Consider the following 15,767-nt stretch of genomic DNA (forward strand, 5'->3'; position numbering starts at 1 on the left):
TTTATTAGTTGTCCTTCCTACCTTTTGCCCAGTGAATTTTAAAGAGTGTAGGAGTTAATTTTCCGCTTGGTTTAAATAAATAAGAACACTATAATGTGTAGTTGTCAGCCACAGTACAGATTGTCACTAAAAGATTACTGTTGAGCAGCTGCATCCACCCCAAAATAAAGTATACTTGGGGGAGAAAAAGTTAGAATGGAAAAAAAAGTTAGAAAGCAAACAAAAAGTGCCTTAGTAGGAAATATCACTCTTAAATTGTCACATGAAAATGAGGAATGTTTATTTCTGGTTTCATTTTGCATATAGCAAATCCCGTTAAATTCTTTTCAGCCAATGATTAGAACCAGGGGGTGAAAAAAGCAAGTGGAGCTACTGACTTAAAGTGGAAAAAATACAGCTTTCATTCTGTATCTTGCATTTCTTTACTCCAAAAGACCTGATACCAATAGAGGTATTTGCAGTATTTTCAGGTAACATATAAGATACCTGATTCTGATGGTGCTTTTTTCAAGGAGGAAGTTTGTTAAACTTTTACTGCAGTTCTTGAAGTTTTTCTGGTTTCCTTTTTCTTTAAAGCAGGAAAAAGAATTGCAGAATGGCAAGAGAGGATAATTCAGCCCTTTATCTGCCTTTGCACCTGAAATATTGAAAAATAGGAAGACAGGATATTACCTTGTCTAACCTGAGATGTAATAAAATCTTGGTATCTGATATTGAAAGATGTGTGTTTTGTCAAATGATGATCAAAAGAGGACCTTTTTGGTCATCCCTGAAAGCGTGCTAACTCCATTGAATACTTAAAACGCACTTTGTCAGTTTTGAGTAAGTCATCCCTCTGTGCCTCCAGAATATCCATTATCTTCCTCACTCCTTGGAGATGTCTTTTCAAAGTTGCTTTAATGTGAAGGTGTGACTTTTAACTGATGGTCTGCTTATGTTTGCAAATCACTTAATGTAACAGAATAAACAGGACTCCTGTCTGGCAGGCTCACAGGCACTTGGATATTGACGTGCATTTCTGTTCTAGGCCAGACTTGTGTTGATATCAAAGACAACATTGTCGATGAAGGCTACTATTTCACTCCAAAAGGGAATGATCCCTGTTTGAGCTGCACATGTCACAACGGTGAACCTGAAATGTGTGTGGCTGCTTTGTGTGAACGGCCCCAGGGGTGTCAGCAGTATCGAAAAGACCCTAAGGAATGCTGCAAATTTACATGCTTAGACCCAGGTAAGAGCTGACTGCTACAGTTTTGTCAAGAGAAATTAGTTCAGTACTCAACTTGGTTATCTTTGGGTATAACATTGTTTGAAATGATACATCCTTTCCATGCCTCCACATTGCTGGATACAAACTCCCTGTGGGGAAACATATTAAATCATGGGGAACGGAACATTTCAGACTATGGTTAGAAATAATTAGTCATCCTTGATGCTACTTGTGTAGGAGAAGCAGTAGCTTATTTTCTGTATGGAAGTTGACACTGCACTCAGGATTTTTAGTAGCACTTTTTGCATGGTTCCTTTATTGCGTTTAGTTGTCATGAAAAGAAAATACTTTTCTCTTGAGCACTAATTAAACATCTTTCCCTGGACATGAGGATTTATGTGCCTGGAAGTTCGCATGCAGGATCACACGGGAAGCAGAGTTTATAAATTATAGAGAGGTTTGATAATAATCCAGATGTGCAACTTTGCTTATTGGATTTGGCATCTTGGTGCAGCTTCTTGTTTTGGATCAATAAAGTCTTCAGTTGGCTCTGAACTGTTCTTCAGTCTTCATTTGGGAATGTAGATTTCGGGGGGGGGGGGTATTTTTCTGTAAAGGGATGTCTAAAAAGAAATGTATCCTACTTGGAATTTACTGTGAGGGTGGTCAAGTACGGGAGCAGATTGCTTGTGGAATCTCTGTCTGCAGGGATATTTAATGCCTGGTTGGATTCTGTCCTGGGCAAATTACTCTAGCTGATGTTGATTGAGCAGGGTTTGGACTAGATGATCTCAGCACATCCCTTCCAACCTCAGCCATTCTGTAACACTGGTATCTCCTAGTATTTTAAAAGAACCTAATCTTGTGTGAGTGCACTAAGAAACTATTCTGCACTCTGTATGGAAAACATGGAAAGTCAACTCACTTTTCCCATTACAGGCTTCTCTTTCAGCCTGTTACAAAAAAAGGGGTGTTTATTGGCTTCCAAATTTGCAGTCTTTTTTATTTGTCTTAACTACAGAAGTTAATCGTTAAAGGCCTTTGGCTTCTCTTTGCTGTCATTCACATTTGTTCTAAGGGTTAAGCTTTTAACAGGTGTACGTAGCTAGTGTTGCAGGTTGGTCGGTGAAAGAGTGGGGGGAAAAACAGGAGTCTTCCTTCCACTCTTAGCAGCAGACTTAAGGCTTTGTCTTCACTTTTTTTTATATCTTGAGGAACAGTGTCAGCAAAGCATCATCCAGCAGACAGGATAAGATGACCTGGGATAACCTTGTGCTGTGTTCTTTAATCCTTGCTTATTGCTGTAAGTCTTAACTATTTCATGAATACTGATTTGAAGAGTGTATTTCACCACATCCTTCCTGATCCTTAAGCTCTTCTTTCTGTACTGTTGCTAAATAAGAGACTTTCATTATACTCTTGCCTGAGCTGAAGAATCATCAAGCAGTTGTCAAACTTCCTTCATAATGAAGTTACTTCAGCTAGTGATAAACACTGAAATTTTTAAATGAAGCATTTCAGTTTTCCTTCTGGGTGTTTATAAATGGCTGTTCCAGATGACAAAATTAATGAATTACTTTCTTTAATCAGCATGTATTTATCTTTGTCCAACTTTTACATATATCTTCCCTAAGCTCTGTTGCAAAGGAAAGAAAACAGTTTACTAATCAACAGTAAGTAAATTAATCACCCAAGGAGAGACTGGGGGGAATAAATCCTGCTGTTGGGTTGGCAGGTAATCAGTTCCCACAGTGTGAGTGGGTGAGCAGTGATTACAAGTAGATAGCAAATATTGCTTAAGGATTGATAGTGGGGAAACTTTCCAGTGGTAGGAGTAAGCTGAGCAATCACAGCTATCCTCCCTTGAAAGATGCTTCTCGTCATTTATTTGAAGATAAATAGCAGGGAAAAAATCTTTTATGCTGCTCCATGGATGTGGTAGAAAACTTTTTTTCTGTGTGGCTCTTGTTTAGACAGACCTGCAACTCCTATTTGTGAGAAGATAATCAAATAAATAAAACACTTTGAAAGAGATGAAAGTGCAGAAACTTTTCTAGTGACTCAGCTAATGCAGTTACAAGGTATTATGACTGTATTGGGTGTACAACAACCTTTCTGAAATAATCTGTTTCTGTTTATGTGGGTGGGAAATCTTTGTGATGACTTATCTTGTGTACAAGCCGAGTCTTTGACTTTTTTTAATCTAATTTGACCTGACAGTAGTTTATCCAGGTTGAACATTAGGAGCTTTCACGGTGTAATGGAGTGTGATAGTGGCTCAAGATGCCCCAGAAGGTCCATGAATTGCAGTTGTAGCTGGCCTAAGGAGAGTATATGGAAGTCAGGCTTTCTGCCTACAACATTGCCTGTGTGTATGTTTTACTTAAGTCACTTCATTTAAGGCAGCTAATAGCACTAATTTACGATGTTCATGAAGTTAGTGTTGCCCTATAATGGAGGGGGAACAACAGCAGGCCTGTGTGTTCAGGAGGGTGTGTTGGTTGGTAGGTGTGTGACTGCATTGGTTTAAGCTCTGACAGTAATGAGTTGCTAAAAGATTTGACAGCACAGAGGCTTTTGTACTGCGCAGCCAGATTTGAGAGGGTGTAATACTTGAGCTCTGTGCACTATTAAATGCGTTTCTTGTTGCCAGGAATGCTTCCCATAATAAATACCAGCCTATTAGCAGTGTACTTTAGCGATGTATAAATTTGGTGGATTTTTCTGTTACTAGCATTTGTAGCAAGTCAGTGCTTCATCTGCTTCTTATCCACACCTAACCTGGGTGTGTTTCTCATTCAGAGCTCTTTAGTGGGGAAATTGGTGCAAAGAACACAGCACAGTAATTTTTAGGTCATTTTTCTTTGTGTAGAGTATCTGTATGTGTACATGCTACTTAAGCATAACCAAGTCTGATCAGTTGAATTGTGAAAAATGAATACCTTTCGTGTCTGTCCCTGGTAGAACAGGAATAATTTGCTCACAACAGCCTTCCAAATGTGGATCTGGTTAGCAGTGGTGTACAGCTCTCAGAAGTTCTGAGCTCCTGAGTCTGTTTCGTGTTCTGCCACTTGCTTTCTGTGTGATCTGGGAAAAATTTAATTCCTGTTGACCTTAATCTCTCTTCTGATTCTGGAAGATGATTGTCATGTTGAGTCACCTTTTTAAGGTATTTTTAGGTCCTGTCATTTAATGATGCTAACCAGTGTACCAATGACATGGAATTTAGATGACCACGTCTTGGCAATGACATTGTTTAGAGATTTTGGTGTTGGAAATGTTAAAGTTAAGATGTCCGGAAGTCATTTAGAAATAGTGGGCAGATAACACCGGTTCTCAGGCCTTTCCCATAGCTTCCAGGCTTGATGTTTCCTTTAGTATAACATCATCAGCTATGTCAGGGAGATAAATGCATGTGCAAAATGCCACTAACCTTTCCTTTTCCCCATTTTCAGAGACCTGAAGCCTTCAACATTTTGTCCCTTTTGCCAAGATATTTTCAGAAACCTTTAGATCTTCTTGCAATAAATAGATCAATCACCTGATGATTCATAATTTTCTTCCATTTTTGAAAAGAGAAGGGTTAAACCAGCCTAATGAATCTCCACTCTACATTTCTCTCTCCATTACTGACAGAAAAGCATCAAGAAAAATGAGTCCTGAACAGAAGTATAACAGGCTTCTTGTATATTTTCTGTAACAGATGGCAACAGTTTGTTCGACTCAATGGCCGGTGGAATGCGTCTGATTGTTAGCTGCATTTCCTCCTTCCTCATCCTCTCTCTGCTGCTTTTCATGGTCCACCGGCTACGCCAGAGGCGGAGAGAGCGCATAGAGTCTTTGATTGGAGCAAATTGTAAGTAGCCTGTATCTGTAATAAGTCCTGACTGAAGCAGTGTCTGCGCTTCCGCATAAAGGGAGCAGAAGGAAAGAAATAAAAGTCTGTGTAAAACATCAGGGAAAGTCTGGTAGTAGATTCTAGTCAGTGTTGTACCCAGATGTAGGTCTGTGCTGGCTGCCTGGACTGGTCATGATTTGTGCAGATTTTGGTTCTCTGAACCACTGCACATTCCAAGAAAAAATGTGTATCAACACTTATCTTGTGCCTCATGCTCATTACTGACAGATTGACACACATAAAGGTGAGAAATGTTATGGTCTTGCTTGTCTGTGCCTCTGTGTGTGTGTCTTGGTTAAGTTGTTCAGACTTGAACTCCAGACTGTAATGGAAAAGTATTTTTTATGTGATCCAAGTGTGAAATATCTTTTATGTGTTGCCTTAGTTTGGAGAGGTTAGGTTAAAATTCTGGTGTAAGGCAGGAGAAACAGGCTGGGTTCAGGTGGGCCTGGGTATCATTGTGTAACTGCAGGGAGTTGACTTGTATAGGTTATGTAGACTTTTTTAGGTCTTCAGGAGACATGAGTGTCTTGGGCATAAAAAGTGGAAAAAGGTGTTGAGATCTGCCTTAACCTGAAGAAGAACGCATGGGATAAAGTCACTTACTACTGTTTCTTCTCTTGAAATAGTGCACCATTTTAACTTGGGCCGCAGGATGCCTGGTTTTGATTATGGTCCTGATGGTTTTGGAACTGGCCTTACTCCACTGCATCTTTCAGATGATGGGGAAGGTGGGGCATTTCATTTCCATGATCCACCTCCACCCTACACTGCTTACAAGTATCCAGATATTCAACATCCAGATGACCCACCTCCTCCATACGAGGCTTCTGTCAATCCAGACAGCATCCTTTGTTCTGCTCCAGGTATGCAGGCAGTAGCTTCTCTTTTGTATCTCTTTTTCATTTTGGCTAGAGGGTAGATTTATTTTATATATTTATTAACTATAATCATGTGGTTTAGTGATTGTGATGAGAAAATATATTTAATAGTAAAATCTATTAATGCAATGGAAAAGTCTTTTGTTAAAAATTTATCATTAAGCTTGTTTTTTCCCAAAGGTTCTTTGGAACACCTAAATTCAAGTAGAGTCCTTGCTGCCGATAGTTTAACTTTGACCTTACCTATTTTCAAGCCTTACCTTGGATGGGTTACCTGGTTACCTAGTTTCCCCTGTTCTGGTACCTTCTCTGATCTTCTGGAGATAGGTCTACAGAGATTGCTATTAAAAAGTAGACGAAATGTCAAGTACAAGAGATCTTGAACAAAATCTATCCGGCGTCTTCTCTCTTCCCCACTTCCCCCACCCACACCCCCCAAAAATTGACCAAAAATACCACTTTCTAATGATTCACCCAGCACTCTTCAGTTTTTGCAGCTGTGCTAGTCACATACTGTAGAAACCATTCCAATTTGGGATTTTTATAGCAGCATATCTCACAAGATAAGTGAGCCTGATTAGTGCAAGTATCTTATTTATATATCAAAGTTTTATTTTTGCTACCCAATATTCCTCTTTTGCAGTGTCATCTCTTTGTGCATTAATGCAAAACTGAGAAAAACTCAGAGCTTCTAGAAATACAGATAGTAAATCTATTTGGGAATGTGAAATGATATACCTCACATTCTGATTCTGCTTGGTTTTTGTCTTTTGCAGATGGAGTTCTTTCTCAGACTGTGCAAAGCAGTCCTCCATCACTAGGAAACTGTGATGCATCCCCGCAGCTTACAGAGGGATCGCTTCCTCCCTCAGTTGGTCCTTCTCCAGTGGAGCTGGAAGACTCTGCTGACAGCAGCACCTTTCTTGTCCCTCCTGACACAGTGCTAAGTGAAAACACTCCGGCAGAAACTCTTACAGGCAGCTGTCACAGCCACTGTTCTCTCAACACCATTGTATAGAGGAGAAAAAAGCCGATCACCAGTCAGAGTTTTAGCAACTGTTTGCACAGACAAACACTAATCCGTGGTTTGAACTTCAGAAGGAATCTCCACTTTGTTTTTTGAACACTGCTTTTATGTTCTAGTTTAGGATTGTGCCTCTCGTTTTTTGGCTGTCGTTACTCATTCACTAATCGGTTTGTTCTGTAAATATGGATTGTATAACTGCTCTTTTTCTTCCATTGGCTATGGAAAAGAGTGCAGAGAATTCCTTTCACTTCTAAGGAGGTGAAAAGTATGGGTAGGGGTTTTATTTTGTGGGGTTTTTTTTCTTAACGTGAGAGGAAACAACATCTACATCAGAAAAAAGCTGCTTTGATTTGGCTGGATACCACTGGACCCAGGAAATAGGCAATGGAAAAGGCGGGTGGGGGCAGTCACTGCTCAATCAGTTGCTTTCTCTCTTGCTTCAGTGCTATACTTGGAAAAGGCAGAGAAGACAGAACTGCAAGGGAAGGGGCTGGGGCTTGTTTTACAAAGCGGGAACACTGAGGAGCTAAAACACATGCCACCAAGTAAGAGTTACACAGTATAACACATTTGCGTGTTTTGATCTGCCTTGCTGTCTCAGAGCAGCGATCTACACAATATGTGACAAGTGGGTACTGAGAAAACTAGGATTTGCAATCACAATTATTTGTTGTTGGTAGCTGCAAAATCTGATGTTGTTGGGTAAACTTCTGGACCATAAACAAAACTGGGTCTGTGTAATGCTTGTGTCCCTTCAGTAGAATCCTCTTATGTATTAGGCGGTACTTTAGGGAAAAAATGGGGAGCACTCAGTTTTGGTGCAGTCTGACTTCACTGTATGAAGCCCCTGTTTGTTATAACCCCATAAGGAAGAGTGAGGTGTTTTTTCTTTGTAGTTTAACTCCTGAACAGTTGCACAAGACGGGGCTGGATAAAAGGCCATTGTTCTTGCTTTTCTTATTGCATGCTATGTTTAGCATGTGTGTTCCCTCCCTTTCACTTCTTTACGCTTCTACAAATAACATTGAAAAGCAGTGGTCAACATGCACTATGCACGATGTTTAATTCTAATTGGACATGTGTTCCTTATCAGGGCCCCAGAAATTGCCAGCCCTCTTGTAGGGATTTCCCATGTGTCCCCCAAACCATTTATCCAGGTCCCACAAGGGATTATCATGAGGTTAGTGCACTTAAATGATTTTTAAAAGCAGTTTGCTTCAGTCAGATATGTCATCTTAAATTTCCCCCTTTGATTGAACTCTTTAATTTACAGATGGCAAAATGATTCATTCACTCCCTCACTAAACCCAACATCAAGCACTGTTGGGTTTGATGGTGAATACAAAATAATCTTTACAGGTGGTTTTACGTTTAAATTTGGACTTCAGTGCACAAATAATTTACCCTTTCACCCCATCCTCCTCTTGCCTCTGCTTCTCCTTGACTTACTGTAACAGTCAGCAGATGAGATGCGTTATAAGGAATTTGTAAGAATGCCCCTGTGTTCTTCTGTTACCTTATGAAGGGCACAAGCCTAGAGGGACAGGAAGAAAATACTGCGTGGGGGTGTGTGTGATCTATTTTTCTAGTAATGATGAGAAATCATACTTGTATGACAAATCCTAACCCACTGTTGTGGTTTCCCAGTGCAGCTGACTCTTTCCCCATTGAATATGCTGCTACTTTCTATTCTGTTTCTTGCCTATAGGCTAATACTGTACCTGGGGATTGGTCTTGACAATTCAACTCCTTTTGCACAGAAAACTGAGTTATTGAGTTCATATCTTGATGTCTTGACATTCAGACACTTGCTAATGATCTTGAATCCATCAGAGAGCGTGAATCACAGTCCTGGGGTGCGCTGCTGGCACTGGAGCGGGAGGAAGCACTGTTAGGAAGCCTCATCCGCCTGGAGCCGTACCACCGCCCGCATTTTGACTGGCTCTAACAGCAGTGGTATGAAGCAAGAGGAGCAGTTATCCACCCTGTGGGATCTCTTACTGTCTCTTCCAAGTCCAAGTCCTGGTCTAATGAAATGGATGGATAGCAGTAGTCAGAACCATGCATACAAATCGCTGAGCATTTCTGAAGTATGAAATAAAGCGGGTTTTGTGCGTTTTTGAGCACATTCATACGTTTTATACATTGTATGTACTGATTTTTCCTTAGTTTTATAGGTACGAATGCGTGTGTGCGTGTGTGTGTTTCTGGGTGGTGATATATATATATATCTATACATACTGTAGATTGTAACCTTTGTGCTGTGTCCACCTAGGTGGAGCTAAGCACTGGGATATAAACTAGGCTCTTAGGGTTAATACTTCTCTCAAGCTGGCTACACTCTGTTGTAGTACAGGCTCTGATAGCGTACACTTAAGTAGGATGCGAAGTCTGTGCTACTACAATCTGTTCCTGAAAAATACTTTGTTAGCAGCGGGAAACAGAAAACTTTCAGTTTCTTTTGAAGCCAGATGGAATATATTTGTTCTTTGTAGTATCCTAGCGCAATAACGAAAGGCCTTTTGCCTTGGTTTAGTGTCTGAAGCTGTGTTTTGTGGCCGAGGTGAACGGATACCTTACCTCACACTTCTCCTAACACTGCGGGAATCTGTTCGATGTTTTTCTGTTTTACTTTTGATTCTGTGATGAATTTTATTTGAAAATAAGCTCTGTTACAACTGGCAACTTCACGGTGGCTCCTGGTTGTAGCTATTCCAAATGGAGGCTTCTTTGTAGAAGCCTTGGTGTGATATTTTCCCCATTGCTTCTGAGCCTTTCCCACTTGTATGTTGGCATGGAGGCTGCTATTGTTTGTCTTTTCCCCTATCCTCTTTCATCTTACTGTAACCAAGGGAAATTCTGCCTTGAACAGAGCAGCTCACTAAGTAAAGCTCATTTACCTCGGTGAGCTTCTAATTTGGCAATAAAATTGTTTTGTTTTGGTTTTTTATCCCCATTTTAATGTAGCTTTTTTACACTGAGTATTTTCTCTTGGAGTAAGAGCCTTTGTAGCAGAAGACATCACAACTACTCAGACTTCTGGACCAACTGGGGACGAACCTTCCTTGCCCTTGGTAAACAGTTTGTCCTGGGCACCAATTAGAGAACTGATGCTTGCCTAAGGAGGACCTTTCCGTTTTGCTTGCCCCGTTGGATTGATGAGATCTTTTGGAGTTATTCTGTGCATTGTGGTTTTTTTTTTCCCCACCACTGATCGCTTTCTCTGGATGCTTTTTCTTAACTACTGATGCATCGCAAATGTCCCTCCAGAGCCAGCGGGGGAGATGGCATTGCCACATCGTTCCCAGCAGCACGTGTGAGCAGAAAGGGCATTTTTGCTCAACTGTGGTTGTGTTAAGTCACAGTTCTCAGTTCTGCGCGGGGCTCGCACCTCCCGTTGTGGCCTTGGACAAAACTGCTCTTCAGATTCCCCATCCTTACCATGTACTGTGGTGCCATATTGAGGTTTCTGCTGTTCCAGCAAGAGCAGCCCTAGATACTCACTTCTGTCCGTGTTATCAGTGATACCCGTTGCACAGTCTCACAGCAGCCTCTAATTTTTTTACTAGATGAGTTGTAGACTATTGTAATGTTATAGAAGGACGGTGGGTTTCATTCCGTGCTAGAAAATGAAAACTCTCATTCAGGTGTACAAAGAACTTGCTTGCATAATGTTCAGTCTTGACTAGTTTTGAGCCTCAGGCTGTTCCTGTGCCCGTTCATGGCAGGTCAATGATCTAGAAGAAGAGTGAAGTAGGTGGGAAATGTTTTTCTGAAGGCTTAACCTCTCAGTGGGCGGGCTCTGCCTCCACAGGTATCATGGTGATGGCCTGTTCACATGTACCTCGAGATTCACTTAGGAAGAAAATGTTGTTGTGACCGGTAGTTATTACTGTTCTTTTCCCATCTAATAATGTTAAATGAATTTGAAGCTGGTTTTACAGATGCTTTTATCTTTCAGATGTGGCTTTTCAGTGGCAAAGCACTGGTGTTTTAATGTTGCCTCATACAACCTGTGATGTGCACCTCTTCTTTTTTCAGTTGCTGAAATGTCTTTGTTCTCCCTGGCTAAGGAACATGCAGTGTACAGAAGTGTCTTTTAAATTTCCCTTGCATGGGAAATCTTAAAGAATTTAAAGAATTAAATGGGAGCTGGACCCTAAAATTGGGGCAGATGAGTGTAGAGGAATTGAATCAAAGTTTGCTTCTGATGTTTCCCAGTTCCAAATAAAATGGGGGTTTCTTTTTGGAATAGATGCTTTTAGTGGCAGCAAAGATGTGTTGGAATTAGATGAACTTTAAGGTCCTTTCTACCCCAAACCATTCTGTGATTTCCCCTAACAATAACCTGCATTACCTGCCTGCTACGGTACGACATAGCTTTAATTTGCCAGTATTGTGCACCTTGAACATGGAGCGGGTTGGAGCCGATGCCAGTGGAGATGCTGTGCTTGCAGGCTGCATGTGTGGCCATGCATGGGCTGGAGGATGCCTGGGAGGCTGTGAGAGAATGAGACACTGCTTTTTACCTTCTCCTGGAAAACAGTGCTAGCCAACACTGCATTCGCAGGCTTTTCCTGTGTAGTTGGTTTGTGACTGGACTTAACTGTGGCAGTGTATAAAAGATTTTGATATTCTATGAAATACCATGTAGGATTTAAATTTGATACTATAATAATTCGGTCCCTGTGACACTGGTTTTTGTTTTGACTTCTTTCCTTGGGGTTGGCACTAATGATTTTTTTCTTCTCAAGATGCTGTGAGAAACATTTCATCCAAATGCCAAATAAATCGTGTTCTGTAAGAGAAATGGCCTGTGCCAAAGCCTCCTGATTTCTGCATCGCTGTGGTTCCTCAGCGTTGGGAAGGAAGGTCTTGTTAAATCCCACTTTCGAGCTGTGATCTTGCAACAAGATCAATAGATGCATTTAAGTTCAAGCAGGGAGTCTGCTGAAGTTTTGTGTACAGATTCCAGTGGAATTTAACTCTAATTTTAGGAGGGTCTTGGGGTTGTGCCCAGGAAGGTGAAATGCAGCCTGTTCTGCTGTGCTCCCTAAACCTGTGGGAAGATGCTGAGCAGGAGGCTCAGGTGGCTGTGCTGGATAGGAGAGGGGGTTCTGCATCCCCAGCTCCTGGTACAGGGCAGGAGGGCTCTGGGAGTGAACTGGGTCAGTCACTGATCCTGCTGGGGAGATGGTGTGAAATGAAGGGGACAGCGTTAGCACCCTTTAGACTGATGCAGTTTCTGTGCCCATCACGCACTGGGGAGACTGATGGGAAAGCCTGGTGAGAGGCTGGGCTGTCCTGACCCTCTTCAGCTCCAAACTTCTCACCCCAAACCTTCTGTTAGAAGTTGATAGCTCCACCCTTTCCTTGCCTGTGCTTTACACCCCCTCATGGTAAGGGGGCTGGAGGGAGGGTTCTGGGACGATCTTGTGGTGGGCTGCATGTTCTGGGTTTGTAAAGGTTTCCAGTGCCCTCCGGGACCCGTTGTGAACTGCGGGAGATGTACAGCAGATGGCGTTTGTGCTCAAACCAGCCCCAAAATGCATTACATGGCAGGCGGCTGCAATTCCCTGTGGAGCTGGGAGGGAACACGAGCTGGGAGAGGCAGCTTTCGGCCCCCTCGGCCTGCTGGGAGGTGATGCTGCCTCTCCTGAAAGAGCCTGTACTCAAATGGTTGAACAAAGCTGGCTGGTAACAGGGAATATTTCCCCCAAGAAACTGGTGGATAAATAAGCCCTTTGAAATAGTGGTGCTGGTTTAGTAATGCAGGTTTGCAGCTGGAGCTGGCAGGTTGGTGGGTTATGGGATGGAGCAATACCAAGTCAGAGTCAGTGGCATCTGTCCTGTCCTGGCAAGGTGTTCTCAGCATTACTGCCGGATGCTGCTGTGGGAGTTCCTTGTCCTGCAGCGAGTGTGTGCTCACAGCAACACGACTCCAGAGGGTGGTGTGGTCAGTGGGCTGGTCGGAGGACTCGTCCTTCCAGAGGGGAAAGCTGAGAGTGCCTGCCTGCGCTGCCCCTCTGCTGGAGCAGTCCAGGCAGTGAGTGCAGTGCCACAGCCTGTGTGTCCTCACCCCCTCCTGGGATGGCCTGCAGCAGCACTGCTGCGGTCGGAACTGCCAGAGCCATGCAGAGTCAAACCCACCTTACCTGGGGGAAGCAGGTAAAGAACTAAAACCCGGCCTCCCCATCCCAGCCTGCTGCCAGAAGGGCTGGCTTTGGGCACAGGGAAAGGGCAGCAGCTCTGTTCTGCGTGGTCCAGACCTGGCCCCAGTGCCGCCTGCCTGCCCGTGCTCCGCTCAGCTCGCTGCTGTTTGAAGGGCTGCTGGGCTCGCAGTGTTTGCTGTGGGTCCCCGCTGCATTACTCGTGTCCCCTGCCCTACTCGTGGCCGCAGGATGTGTTCATTGCCGAGCGCCGGGCAGCGTGCAGTGTCACTGTCACTGTCCCCGCGGGGGCGGGCGGCTCTGCTCTGCTGTGCCCGCAGAGGGCAGCCTCCGCTGCAGCCACCTCGGTCACTGATGGACCTGAAGCAGCTCCCAGAGCTTCATCTCTGCTCTGGGCTGACACTGGCTCAGCTGAGAGGGGTGGGACGCGGCCCTTCTTCTGCTGTTGGTCTCGGGGGACACAAACGTCTTCCTATAGCAACTGCCTGACGTTGGGAGTGCTTGGAGGGGCTCAGTCTGGCAGGGACCCTGTGGGCTCTGTGGATGCTGCAAGACCCTGTGCAGATAGAGCTTGCCCTTCTCTCCTGCCCTCTTGCTGCCTGGGGACAGCGCTGATGCTGCAGGGAGCAGCCAAAGGTGCCTGGATCGCAGCTCCTCACCGCTCCCCGGGGACACACGTGTCATGTTGGCACTTGGATGCTGTGGCAGGGGCATTGCTGGGCACTCTTCTGCTGTCAGCTCTTACCAGCTTAGATGCGTTCTCCTGTGGGGTAGTCAGCAGCTGTGCTCAGTGCCGTGGGTCTGGAGTGCCCAGCTCTGGGAGAATGCCATTGACTTGGGGGTGTGGTTTGGGTGCGTGTAAGTGCCACACACTGGCAGTGACCCTGGGGGGTGCCAGGCTGTGGGGAGGGAGATGTCACATAGTGAACATGGGATGAATGGAGGGGCTGTGCAGAGGCCTGTGGCCAGTGCGCATCTGGTGGCCACAGAGCCTCCTTTGTGCCAGCTCCTGCTGTGCTCCCTGCCCTGCTCCTGGCTTTCTGCCTGGGCTAGCAGCAAATTCTGATGGAGATCTGAGTTCCACATGGAAAACCAGGAGCGACTGAGCATCTATTGCCTGTAAACTTCTCCTCCTCACTGCACTTTCTCCTCCGGATGCCCACAACCCTTGGTGCACCCATCCCTGGGTGATGTGAGCTGTGCAGAAGTCTTGTCCCTGCTCCCACCAGCCCAGGCTCCCAGGCCACCAGCACAGGATTTACCTCCAGGAGCTGTTCCAGCGTGGTGCTTGCTGCCCTGCACGTGGTGGGGGTTCCCAGCAGGGTGGCACCGTGCCCACGACCGATCGATGGCTGCAGCCTCAGTGACTGTCTTTATTTTTCAGTGGCATTTTTTCCCCTCTCCCGCCTCCTGCCCTTGGAGCTGTGACTGCGTGTGTCTGTGCCAGCAGGACGATGGACGTGGTCTCTCCCTGTGAGGGCAGCACAGAGCTGCAGGATGGGCTGCGAGCTCCTCACCACCACCACCAAGTACAGAGCAGCTCTTTCAAGGTTTGATCTGGTTCCTATAGAAACCGGAGGTTGCTCCTGCCTGCCGCTGGTGCCAGCAGCCAGTGGTACCTCTGGGGAGCGGGGACAGCGGGGAGCAGGGTACGGCACAAGCAGAGTGCTGCTGCTGCGTTTTCATGTGTATTGTGTCCCTCTCTGCTTCCTCACTCTGCTCCTGCCCTTCAGCGAGGCCATGCTGAGCCCCACCAAGGCTCAACATATCCTCCAGCCATGGAGGGCATGGAGGGCTCCCCATGGGACCCTGGGATAGATGTGCTGCTTGCCCTCTGTGGGACAAGGGACTTGTTGCAGTCGCATGCTGTGACACGGTGCTGTGGCTGTGCGGTCTCTGCGGTGACACCTCTGGTCTTGCTCTGTTTGCCAAAGGTCACCATTGGAGGAGTCTGAAAACCTGAGGGAATGTCCTGGGGGCACCTGGTTGATGCCCCGGGGGAAAAACAGCCCAGGACTGGTGGGTCCCATCGGCACTGGAGCCTCGAGGGTCTGGGCTGCTCTTCCACTGCCTGGCACTGTGGGCTGGTAGGTAGCAGAGGTGCTGGTGCCATTTGTGTTCCCTGGTGCTGGAGCAGTTCCTCTCCCTCCTGGCAGCAATGGGCAGCAGGCTGTGGATCTGGTGCACCCCTCTGCCTCGCCTGCCCGCCTTTGCGGCTGCTCCGGAAGGATGACCGCAGCCCTCTGCAAATACCTCATCCCTGAGCAGGGGCCAGGCTTCAGCCATGGCTCGGATCCAGAGCAGCTCAGGGGAGCTCTGCCCTGTGCCCTCCTCTGCACCCGGTGCAGGTGCCCAAACACACAGCTTCGCGCTGCCCAGGTGCCTGAGGCTGGTTCTGCCCTGGGGGGAAAAGAGGACCCGAAGAGCCAAGGATGAGCCCCCTGAGTGCGTTGTCCCCTTGTAGCATATAGCAGCCAAGCAGCTCTGCTGAGCCAGAGCATCCCTGGCCAAGCCGGCAGCAGGAGGCTCTTCCCACTGCCCTTGTGCTGCTGCCGCCTTTGCTCATCCTGGCAGCGAGTCG

The 15,767-nt window shown here is 45.5% G+C and overlaps 1 protein-coding gene across 3 annotated transcripts in view; it reads left to right on the top strand.

Moving 5' to 3' along the window:
* The window catches only part of DGCR2 (DiGeorge syndrome critical region gene 2), a 44,724-nt gene extending 37,106 nt beyond the window's left edge, over window positions 1–7,618 (top strand). For all 3 annotated transcript variants that reach the window (XM_057411374.1, XM_057411375.1, XM_057411376.1), the window contains 4 exons: window positions 1,028–1,231; window positions 4,914–5,066; window positions 5,738–5,974; window positions 6,766–7,618. In XM_057411374.1, the coding sequence (XP_057267357.1) occupies window positions 1,028–1,231; window positions 4,914–5,066; window positions 5,738–5,974; window positions 6,766–7,007 (836 nt within the window). In that variant the 3' untranslated portion in view covers window positions 7,008–7,618. The remainder of the gene's footprint in view (window positions 1–1,027; window positions 1,232–4,913; window positions 5,067–5,737; window positions 5,975–6,765) is intronic.
* The last annotated feature ends 8,149 nt before the right edge of the window (window positions 7,619–15,767 follow it).

This window comes from Pezoporus wallicus, unplaced genomic scaffold (genome assembly GCF_028554395.1).
Source record: "Pezoporus wallicus isolate ANWC-B61680 ecotype Strahan unplaced genomic scaffold, APGP_CSIRO_Pwel_v1 contig_6401, whole genome shotgun sequence".
In the NCBI taxonomy this organism is placed as follows: Eukaryota; Metazoa; Chordata; class Aves; order Psittaciformes; family Psittacidae; genus Pezoporus; species Pezoporus wallicus.